The sequence below is a fragment of the Oncorhynchus gorbuscha genome, linkage group LG06 (genome assembly GCF_021184085.1).
Source record: "Oncorhynchus gorbuscha isolate QuinsamMale2020 ecotype Even-year linkage group LG06, OgorEven_v1.0, whole genome shotgun sequence".
Classification (NCBI taxonomy): domain Eukaryota; kingdom Metazoa; phylum Chordata; class Actinopteri; order Salmoniformes; family Salmonidae; genus Oncorhynchus; species Oncorhynchus gorbuscha.
In genome coordinates, this window is record NC_060178.1 from 95,172,214 (window position 1) to 95,184,717 (window position 12,504).

General features: G+C 42.3%; 1 protein-coding gene across 1 annotated transcript in view; it reads right to left on the reverse strand.

Moving 5' to 3' along the window:
• LOC124038591 (kinesin-like protein KIF19) overlaps positions 1 to 12,504 on the reverse strand; it is a 142,255-nt gene that overhangs the window by 74,766 nt on the left and 54,985 nt on the right. Inside the window, exon 4 of the mRNA XM_046354642.1 lies at positions 7,689 to 7,825. Within this exon, the coding sequence (XP_046210598.1) occupies positions 7,689 to 7,825 (137 nt within the window). The remainder of the gene's footprint in view (positions 1 to 7,688; positions 7,826 to 12,504) is intronic.

Genomic DNA, 12,504 nt, shown 5'->3' on the forward strand with positions numbered 1-12,504 from the left:
TTCACCCCGCTATTATCCAGAAGGCGAGGTCAGTATAGGTGCATCAAAGCTGGGACCGAGAGACTGAAAAACAGCTTCTATCTCAAGGCCAACAAATCAAATCCAATTTTATTTGTCACTTACACATGGTTAGCAGATGTTAATGCGAGTGTAGTGAAATGCTTGTGCTTCTAGTTCCGATAATGCAGTAATAACCAACAAGTAATCTAACTAACAATTCCAAAACTACTGTCTTGTACACAGTGTAAGGGGATAAAGAATATGTACATAAAGATATATGAATGAGTGATGGTAAAGAGCAGCATAGGCAAGATACAGTAGATGGTATCGAGTACAGTATATACATATGAGATGAGTATGTAAACAAAGTGGCATAGTTAAAGTGGCTACTGATACATGTATTACATAAGGATGCAGTAGATGATATAGAGCACAGTATATACGTATGCATATGAGATGAATAAACAGGAACAATGGTGGCCACCCTCTTGAAGCATGTGGGAACAGCAGACTGGTATAGGGATTGATTGAATATGTCCGTAAACACACCGGCCAGCTGGTCTGCGCATGCTCTGAGGGCGCGGCTGGGGATGCCGTCTGGGCCTGCAGCCTTGCGAGGGTTAACATGTTTAAATGTCTTACTCACCTCAGCTGCAGTGAAGGAGAGTCCGCATGTTTTCGTTGCAGGCCGTGTCAGTGGAACTGTATTGTCCTCAAAGCGGGCAAAAAAGTTATTTAGTCTGCCTGGAAGCAAGACATCCTGGTCCGTGACTGGGCTGGTTTTCTTCTTGTAGTCCATGATTGACTGTAGACCCTGCCACATGCCTCTTGTGTTTGAGCCGTTGAATTGAGATTCTACTTTGTCTCTATACTGACGCTTAGCTTGTTTGATAGCCTTGCGGATGGAATAGCTGCACTGTTTGTATTCGGTCATGTTACCAGTCACCTTGCCCTGATTAAAAGCAGTGGTTCGCGCTTTCAGTTTCACGCGAATGCTGCCATCAATCCAGGGTTTCTGGTTAGGGAATGTTTTAATCATTGCTATGGGAACGACATCTTTAACGCACGTTCTATTCGTCAATATTGTTATCTGACGCAATACCAAACATATCCCAGTCCACGTGATGGAAGCAGTCTTGGGAGTGTGGAGTCAGCTTGGTCGGACCAGCGTTGGACAGACCTCAGCATGGGAGCTTCTTTTTTCAGTTACTGTCTGTAGGCAGGGATCAACAAAATGGAGTCGTGGTCAGCTTTTCCGAAAGGAGGGCGGGGCAGGACCTTATATGCGTTGCGGAAGTTAGAGTAACAATGATCCAAGGTTTTTCTTCCCCTGGTTGCGCAATCGATATGCTGATAAAATTTAGGGAGTCTTGTTTTCAGATTAGCCCTGTTAAAATCCCCAGCTACAATGAATGCAGCCTCCGGATAAATGGATTCCAGTTTGCAAAGAGTCAAATAAAGTTTGTTCAGAGCCATCGATGTGGCTAGTGAAGATATCCCTCTAGTGGTGTGGGGGCTGTGCTTAGGCAAAGTGGGTGGGGTTATATCCTTCCTGTTTGGCACTGTCCGGGGGTGTCCTCGGATGGGGCCACAGTGTCTCCTGACCCCTCCTGTCTCAGCCTCCAGTATTTATGCTGCAGTAGTTTGTGTCGGGGGGCTAGGGTCAGTTTGTTATAACTGGAGTACTTCTCCTGTCCTATTCGGTGTCCTGTGTGAATCTAAGTGTGCGTTCTCTAATTCCTTCCTTCTTTCTTTCTCTCTCTCGGAGGACCTGAGCCCTAGGACCATGCCCCAGGACTACCTGACATGCTGACTCCTTGCTGTCCCCAGTCCACCTGGCCATGCTGCTGCTCCAGTTTCAACTGTTCTGCCTTACTATTATTCAACCATGCTGGTCATTTATGAACATTTGAACATCTTGGCCATGTTCTGTTATAATCTCCACCCGGCACAGCCAGAAGAGGACTGGCCACCCCACATAGCCTGGTTCCTCTCTAGGTTTCTTCCTAGGTTTTGGCCTTTCTAGGGAGTTTTTCCTAGCCACCGTGCTTCTACACCTGCATTGCTTGCTGTTTGGGGTTTTAGGCTGGATTTCTGTACAGCACTTTGAGATATCAGCTGATGTACGAAGGGCTATATAAATAAATGTAATTTGATTTTGATTTGATTTGATTTAGTGATACATCAGACTGTTAAACAGCCACCACTAACATTGAGTGGCTGCTGCCAACACACTGACTCAACTCCAGCCACTTTAATAATGGGAATTGATGGGAAATGATGTAAAATATATCACTAGCCAATTTAAACAATGCTACCCAATATAATGTTTACATACCCTACATTATTAATCTCATATGTATACGTATATATTGTACTCTATATCATCTACTGCATCTTTATGTAATACATGTATCACTAGCCACTTTAACTATGCCACTTTGTTTACATACTCATCTCATATGTATATACTGTACTCGATACCATCTACTGTATCTTGACTATGCCGCTCTGTACCATCACTCATTCATATATCTTTATGTACATATTCTTTATCCCCTTACACTTGTGTATAAGACAGTAGTTTTGGAATTGTTAGTTAGATTACTTGTTGGTTATTACTGCATTGTCGGAACTAGAAGCACAAGCATTTCGCTACACTTGCATTAACATCTGCTAACCATGTGTATGTGACAAATAAAATTGGATTTGATTTAGAATAGCTTGTAGTGGAACATCTTGTAGAATAATAGCTTATAGAATAACTTATAGAATAGCTTGTAGAGTTTGCTTGTAGAATAAAAGCTTATAGAATATCTTATAGTAGAACAGTTTCTAGAATAATAGCTTGTAGTAGAACAGCTTGTAGAATAGCTTGTAGAATAATAGCTTGTAGAATAATAGCTTGTAGAATAGCTTGTAGTTTAATAGCTTGAAGAAGAATAGCTTGTAGAATAGCTTGTAGAATATCTTGTAGTAGAATAGCTTCTGGTAGAATAGCTTGAAGAATAGCTTGTAGAAGAATAGCTTGTAGAATAGCTTGTAGGATAATAGCATGTAGAATAGCTTGCAGAATAGCTTGTAGACGAATAGCTTGTAGAAGAATAGCTTGTAGGTGAATAGCTTGTAGTAGAATAGCTTGTAGTAGAATAGCTTGTAGAATAACTAGTAGAAGAATAGCTTGTAGAATAGCTTGTAGAATAACTAGTAGAAGAATAGCTTGCAGAATAGCTTGTAGATGAATAGCCGGTAGACGAATAGCTTGTAGAAGAATAGCTCGTATGTGAATAGCTTGTAGAATAACTAGTTGAAGAATAGCTTGTAGAATAGCTTGTAGAATAATAGCTTGTAGAATAGCTTGTAGAAAAACGCGTAGAAGAATAGCTTGAAGAAGAATAGTTTGCAGAATAATAGCTTGTAGAATAGCTTGTAGAATAGCTTGTAGAAAAACGCGTAGAAGAATAGCTTGAAGAAGAATAGTTTGTAGAAGAATAGCTTGTAGAATAATAGCTTATATAATACCTTATAGAATAGCTCGTAGAATAACAGCTTGTAGAATAATAGATTATATAATAGCTTGCACTAAAATAGCTTGTAGTAGAATACCTTATATAATAGCTTGTAATAAAATAGCTTGTAGTAGAATAGCTTGTAGTAGAATAGCTTGTAGAATAACTTCTAGAAGAATAGCTTGTAGAATAGCTTGTAGAATAGCTTGTAGAAAAACGCGTAGAATAATAGCTTGAAGAAGAATAGTTTGTAGAATAATAGCTTGTAGAATAATATTTTATATAATACCTTATAGAATAGCTCGTAGAATAACAGCTTGTAGAATAATAGCTTATATAATAGCTTGTACTAAAATAGCTTGTAGTAGAATAGCTTATATAATACCTTATATAATAGCTTGTAATAAAATAGCTTGTAGTAGAAAAGCTTGTCGTAGAATAGCTTGTATAATAGCTTGTAGTAGAATAGCTTGTCGTAGAATAGCTTGTCGTAGAATAGCTTGTCGTAGAATAGCTTATAGAATAGATTGTAGTATAATAGCTTGTAGTTGAATAGCTTGTAAAATAATAGCTTGTAGTAGAATAACTTGTCGTAGAATAGCTTGTCGTAGAATAGCTTGTAGAATAGCTTGTAGTATAATAGCTTGTAGTAGAATAGCTTGTCGTAGAATAGCTTATAGAATAGCTTGTAGTAGAATAGCTTATAGAATAGCTTGTAGTAGAATAGCTTGTAGAATAGCTTGTAAAATAATTGCTTATATAATAGCTAGTTCTAGAATAGCTTGTTGTAGAATAGATTGTAGAATAGCGTGTATTTGAATAGCTTGTAGTATAGCTTGTAAAAATTACTTGTAGATGAATAGCTTATAGAATAGCTTTTAGAAAAATAGTTTGCAGAAGAATAGCTTATAGAATAGCTTACAGAGTAGCTTGTAGAATAATAGTTTGTAGAATAGCTTACAGAATAGCTTGTAGAATAATAGCTTATAGAATAGCTTATAGAATAGCTTGTAGATAAATAAATTATAGAATAGCTTGTGGAATAATAGCTTACAGAATAGCTTGTAGAATAATAGCTTGTAGAATAATAGCTTATAGAATAGCTTGTAGTAGAATAGCTTGTAGAACAATAGCTCATAGAATATCTTGTAGAATAGCTTGTAGAATAATAGCTTATATAATAACTTATAGAATAGCTTATAGAATAGCTTGTAGTAGAATAGCTTGTAGAATAATAGCATTTTAGAAGAATACCTTGTAGAATAATAGCTTAAAGAATAGATTATAGAATAGCTTGTAGTTGAATCATAAGATAGCAAGTGTCAAACTTCAAATCAATGGCATTATGTAATTTCTATGTCTTATGCATTCTGTAATCAATGATAATTTCTTCCAAACACAAGGAAACTGTCGCTCATTCTACTCTAGAAATATTTCTCTGCTTGACATCTTTGGCTGATTGAGCGTTCTTTCCATTTTTGGTCTTTTTAATAAAGAGCTGTCTATCATCTGTCTTTTTCTGTTTTTCTGCCTAAACGAAGACAGGATGAACAACTTAGAGTGAATCTCTTCATGCGTCACGGTTTGCTTAGAAGGAACACAATTATGTTATCAACCATAATCATGAAGATTGCTACCATCACATCACTACTTGTCAAGGTTTCTTTGATTGTTCTTGGAAAGAAATTGGGAATTAATCATACAAAATAAGCACAATGTTAAGCTAAGCTTGCCGACAAAATGAACCACTTTCAAATACAGACAAAGCAGTGTAAATCAATCTGAATTAAAGAGATTGGGAGTCAATGTGATATGTGGTACAAGAATGGATGCTGTTGTAATCTGTTTTGAGGCTCTCTCAAACAGATGGACATCCTTTTTAAGGATTCCAATATCAAGGGCTTTGACATTGACATTGTGCATATATATATATACACACACACAGTGGGGCAAAAAAGTGTTTAGTCAGCCACCAATTGTGCATGTTCTCCCACTTAAAAAGATGAGAGAGGCCTGTAATTTTCATCATAGGTACACTTCAACTATGACAGACAAAATTAGAAAAGAAATCCAGAAAATCACATTGTAGGATTTTTAATGAATTTATTTGCAAATTATGGTGGAAAATAAGTATTTGGTCACCTACAAACAAGCAAGATTTCTGCCTCTCACAGACCTGTAACTTCTTCTTTAAGAGGCTCCTCTGTCCTCCACTCGTTACCCGTATTAATGGCACCTGTTTGAACTTGTTATCAGTATAAAAGACACCTGTCCACAACCTCAAACAGTCACAATCGAAACTCCACTATGGCCAAGACCAAAGAGCTGTCAAAGGACACCAGAAACAAAATTGTAGACCTGCACCAGGCTGGGAAGACTGAATCTGCAATAGGAAAGCAGCTTAATTTGAAGAAATCAACTGTGGGAGCAATTATTAGGAAATGGAAGACATACAAGACCACTGATAATCTCCCTCGATCTGGGGCTCCACGCAAGATCTCACCCCGTGGGGTCAAAATGATCACAAGAACGGTGAGCAAAAATCCCAGAACCACACGGGGGGACCTAGTGAATGACCTGCAGAGAGCTGGGACCAAAGTAACAAAGCCTACCATCAGTAACACACTACGCCGCCAGGGATTCAAATCCTGCAGTGCCAGACGTGTCCCCCTGCTTAAGCCAGTACATGTCTAGGCCCATCTGAAGTTTGCTAGAGAGCATTTGGATGATCCAGAAGAAGATTGGGAGAATGTCAGATGAAACCAAAATATAACTTTTTGGTAAAAACTCAACTCGTCGTGTTTGGAGGACAAAGAATGCTGAGTTGCATCCAAAGAACACCATACATACTGTGAAGCATGGGGGTGGAAGCATCATGCTTTGTGGCTGTTTTTCTGCAACGGGACCAGGACGACTGATCCGTGTATAGGAAAGAATGAATGGGGCCATGTATCGTGAGATTTTGAGTGAAAACCTCCTTACATCAGCAAGTGCATTGAAGATGAAACGTGGCTGGGTCTTTCAGCATGACAATGATCCCAAACACACCGCCCGGGCAGCGAAGGAGTGGCTTCGTAAGAAGCATTTCAAGGTCCTTTGAGTGGCCTAGCCAGTCTCCAGATCTCAACGCCATAGAAAATCTTTGGAGGGAGTTGAAAGTCCGTGTTGCTCAGCAACTGCCCCAAAACATCACGGCTCTAGAGGTGATCTGCATGGAGGAATGGGCCAAAATACCAGCAACAGTGTGTGAAAACCTTGTGAAAACTTACAGAAAACATTTGACCTCTGTCATTGCCAACAAAGGGTATATAACAAAGTATTCAGATAAACTTTTGTTATTGACCAAATACTTATTTTCCACCATAATTTGCAAATAAATTCATTAAAAATCCTACAATGTGATTTTCTGGATGTTTTTTTCTCATTTTGTCTGTCATAGTTGAAGTGTATCTATGTTGAAAATTACAGGCCTCTCTCAACTTTTTAAGTGGGAGAACTTGCACAATTGGTGGCTGACTAAATACTTTTTTGCCCCACTATATATATATATATATGGCTCTGTTGGTAGTTTGTAGCATAACAATCAGTGTCAATATCTGACTAGTCCACACAGGACCACAGACACAGACACACAGGCACACAGGCACGGACCGACCACTATCTTTTATCAGAACTTTATTATCCAATCACACGGCCACACCGATAATCTCTCAGCCAACGAGACACAAGAAACCACTCTACAAACACTATTGACCTCAGTCAGTCGTTATATTGTTTTAGTCTTATCAGAAGCGGTTGTCATAGTTTGTTGACACTTTCATCTACATGACTATCACCCTGAACCATTCAATAAAGAGAAACACAGTGGTTCTAAGTTAGTAAACTATATGGTGACTACATCACTGTTGGTGACCTTAGCTGAACTGAAAGCCTTCTGGGTCATATATATATATAAACTCCCAGTAATATATTGGGTAAATCACCAACGTTTAGGCATCACTGTACCTTCTTCATTAGACATGTTGCCAGGGTATTCCAAAGAGAAACAAACACAGACACAGGGTGTGTCCTAAAATAGCACCCTATTCCCTATATAGTGTACTACTTTTGAAATGTTGTACACTATATAGGAAATAGGGTTCAATCTGGGATGCAAACAGAGACCGTATGTATTCTCACCTCCAGGTATGACATGAAGATGTTGTACTGCATGTCATCGCTGGTCTCCTCAATGGCTTTGAACAGGTCATTTAGAGTGTGTACGTAGATCCCCGGTTCTCTGTCCGTCCCTAACATAGTGAAGGTCTTCCCACAACCTACACACACACACACACACACACACACACACACACACACACACACACACACACACACACACACACACACACACACACACACACACACACACACACACACACACACACACACACACACACACACACACACACACACACACACACACACACACACACACAGTTATCAGTTTGAGTTGGAGAATAATTGTGTCAATACCTAACAACAGCATTGAAGAGCATTGAATGGCACTGAATGGCATTGAAAAGCACTGAAGAGTATTGAAGACCATTGAACAACATTTCATGAAATTGAAGGGCATTGAACGGCATTAAAGATAATTGCACGGCATTGATTGGCATTGAACGTCATTGAAGGGCATTGATTGGCATTGAACGTCATTGAAGAGCATTGATTGGCATTGAACGTCATTGAAGGGCATTGATTGGCATTGATTGGCATTGAACGTCATTGAAGGGCATTGAAACGCTTTGAACGGCATTGAAGAGCATTGCACAGCATTGAACAGCATTGAACAGCATTGAACAGCCTTACACAGTATTGAAGAGAAAAGTGCAGTTGCAAAAAACCATCAAGCGCTATGATGAAACTGGCTCTCATGAGGACCACCACAGGAAAGGGAGACAGAGTTACCGCTGCTGCAGAGGAAGTTCATTAGAGTTACCAGCCCCAGAAATTGCAGCCCAAATAAATGCATCACAAAGTTCAAGTAACAGACATCTCAACATCAACTATTCAGAGGAGACTGCATGAATCAGACCTTCATGGTCAAATTGCTACAAAGAAACCACTACTAAAGGACACCAATAAGAAGAAGAGACTTTCTTGGGCCAAGAAACACAAGCAATGGACATTAGACCGGTGGAAATCTGTCCTTTGGTCTGATGAGTCCAAATGTGAGATGTTTTATTCCAACCGCCGTGTCTTTGTGAGACGCAGAGTAGGTGAACGGATGATCTCTGCATGTGTGGTTCCCATTGTGAAGCATGGAGGAGGTGTGATGGTGTGGGGCTGCTTTTCTGGTGACACTGCCTGTGATGTATTTAGAATTCAAGGTACACTTAACCAGCAATCTAACACAGCATTCTGCAGTGATACGCCATCCCATCTGGTTTGCGCTTAGTGGGACTATCATTTGTTTTTCAACAGGACAACGACCCAACACACCTCCAGGCTGTGTAAGGGCTATTTCACCAAGAAGGAGAGTGATGGAGTGCTGTATAAGATGACCTGGCCTCCACAATCACCCGACCTCAACCCAAATGAGATGGTTTGGGATGAGTTGGACTGCAGAGTGAAGGAAAAGCAGCCAACAAGTATCAGCATATGTGGGAATTCCTTCAAGACTGTTGGAAAAGCATTCCAGGTGAAGTTGGTTGAGAGAATGTCAAGAGTGTGCAAAGCTGGAATCAAGGCAAAGTGTGTCTACTTTGAAGAATCTCAAATATAAAATATACTTTGATTCGTTTAACACTTTTTTAGTTACTACATGATTGCATGTATTATTTCATAATTTGTATGTATTCATTATTATTCTAAAATGTAGAAAAGAGTAAAAATAAAGAAAAACCATTGAACGAGTAGGTACTATATATTTTCCATAACCAAACAGCATATTCAGCTGTTTGAAGCTGGTGTACAAAACAGAAAGTAAAAGACGCACAAAAAAAACTTCAGATTGGGAAGCAAAGAAATAGCACACATAGAACAGATCTTCCGATTCTTAGATGGGAATGAAAGACCTAGAACTCATATTTATATGAGCACTTTGTTGGATGGCCCAAATTGTTGCATATTGTAGCTTTAAGTTTAGTTCATTTATTTGACCGTGTACAGGAATTTGTCATGCATTCAGTAGCTGGATGTGTGCACACGATTTTTAAACTCAACATTAAAAGGCCTTCTTGTTGAAAGCTTAACCCCAGTCAACCTTTATTTCCTGATACCATGCCTGTTTTGGTCGAGGAGGACAGGTCACAACAGGTCTTAATTCAGTTTTGGACAACAAGGCTCTGACACACTGAGTTTAATTAGTTTAATTCAAGCAGAGATTAAGAACAGTGAGTCTACAGGGAAAGACAGACAGGAGGAAGAAAGGAGGGAGGGAAGGAGGAAGGGATGGAGGGGAAGATGGCTAACTGTCTGTCTGACGGTCTGTCTGAGCCCTGCATCTCAGCAGTACCACTGAAATTAGATAAATACATAACAAGAGATAACCATGGATTAAAAGGCATGTGGTCAGGATCATCAACCCCCAGGCTGGTTATTTCCTGGGTATTGTTCTCCCCTGGTGCCCAGTGGGTGGTAGATAGAGGCTTAGTTCTCCCCTGGTACCCAGTGGATGGTAGATAGAGGCTTAGTTCTCCCCTGGTGCCCAGTGGGTGGTAGATAGAGGCTTAGTTCTCCCCTGGTGCCCAGTGGGTGGTAGATAGAGGCTTAGTTTACATTTACATTACATTTAAGTCATTTAGCAGACGCTCTTATCCAGAGCGACTTACAAATTGGTGCATTCACCTTATGACATCCAGTGGGACAGTCACTTAACAATAGTGCATCTAAAACTTAGGGGGGTGAGAGGGATTACTTATCCTATCCTAGGTATTCCTTAAAGAGGTGGGGTTTCAGGTGTCTCCGGAAGGTGGTGATTGACTCCGCTGTCCTGGCGTCGTGAGGGAGTTTGTTCCACCATTGGGGGCCAGGGCAGCGAACAGTTTTGACTGGGCTGAGCGGGAGCTGTACTTCCTCAGTGGTAGGGAGGCGAGCAGGCCAGAGGTGGATGAACGCAGTGCCCTTGTTTGGGTGTAGGGCCTGATCAGAGCCTGGAGGTACTGAGGTGCCGTTCCCCTCGCAGCTCCGTAGGCAAGCACCATGGTCTTGTAGCGGATGCGAGCTTCAACTGGAAGCCAGTGGAGAGAACGGAGGAGCGGGGTGACGTGAGAGAACTTGGGAAGGTTGAACACCAGACGGGCTGCGGCGTTCTGGATGAGTTGAAGGGGTTTAATGGCACAGGCAGGGAGCCCAGCCAACAGCGAGTTGCAGTAATCCAGACGGGAGATGACAAGTGCCTGGATTAGGACCTGCGCCGCTTCCTGTGTGAGGCAGGGTCGTACTCTGCGGATGTTGTAGAGCATGAACCTACAGGAACGGGCCACCGCCTTGATGTTGGTTGAGAACGACAGGGTGTTGTCCAGGATCACGCCAAGGTTCTTGGCGCTCTGGGAGGAGGACACAATGGAGTTGTCAACCGTGATGGCGAGATCATGGAACGGGCAGTCCTTCCCGGGAGGAAGAGCAGCTCCGTCTTGCCGAGGTTCAGCTTGAGGTGGTGATCCGTCATCCACACTGATATGTCTGCCAGACATGCAGAGATGCGATTCGCCACCTGGTCATCAGAAGGGGGAAAGGAGAAGATTAATTGTGTGTCGTCTGCATAGCAATGATAAGAGAGACCATGTGAGGTTATGACAGAGCCAAGTGACTTGGTGTATAGCGAGAATAGGAGAGGGCCAAGAACAGAGCCCTGGGGGACACCAGTGGTGAGAGCGCGTGGTGAGGAGACAGATTCTCGCCACGCCACCTGGTAGGAGCGACCTGTCAGGTAGGACGCAATCCAAGCGTGGGCCGCGCCGGAGATGCCCAACTCGGAGAGGGTGGAGAGGAGGATCTGATGGTTCACAGTATCGAAGGCAGCCGATAGATCTAGAAGGATGAGAGCAGAGGAGAGAGAGTTAGCTTTAGCAGTGCGGAGCGCCTCCGTGATACAGAGGAGAGCAGTCTCAGTTGAATGACTAGTCTTGAAACCTGACTGATTTGGATCAAGAAGGTCATTCAGAGAGAGATAGCGGGAGAGCTGGCCAAGGACGGCACGTTCAAGAGTTTTGGAGAGAAAAGAAAGAAGGGATACTGGTCTGTAATTGTTGACATCGGAGGGATCGAGTGTAGGTTTTTTCAGAAGGGGTGCAACTCTCGCTCTCTTGAAGACGGAAGGGACGTAGCCAGCGGTCAGGGATGAGTTGATGAGCGAGGTGAGGTAAGGGAGAAGGTCTCCGGAAATGGTCTGGAGAAGAGAGGAGGGGATAGGGTCAAGCGGGCAGGTTGTTGGGCGGCCGGCCGTCACAAGACGCAAGATTTCATCTGGAGAGAGAGGGGAGAAAGAGGTCAGAGCACAGGGTAGGGCAGTGTGAGCAGAACCAGCGGTGTCGTTTGACTTAGCAAACGAGGATCGGATGTCGTCGACCTTCTTTTCAAAATGGTTGACGAAGTCATCTGCAGAGAGGGAGGAGGGGGCGGAGGATTCAGGAGGGAGGAGAAGGTGGCAAAGAGCTTCCTAGGGTTAGAGGCAGATGCTTGGAATTTAGCGTGGTAGAAAGTGGCTTTAGCAGCAGAGACAGAGGAGGAAAATGTAGAGAGGAGGGAGTGAAAGGATGCCAGGTCCGCAGGGAGGCGAGTTTTCCTCCATTTCCGCTCGGCTGCCCGGAGCCCTGTTCTGTGAGCTCGCAATGAGTCATCGAGCCACGGAGCGGGAGGGGAGGACCGAGCCGGCCTGGAGGATAGGGGACATAGAGAGTCAAGGGATGCAGAGAGGGAGGAGAGGAGGGTTGAGGAGGCAGAATCAGGAGATAGGTGGGAGAAGGTTTGAGCGGAGGGAAGAGATGATAGGATGGAAGAGGAGAGAGTAGCG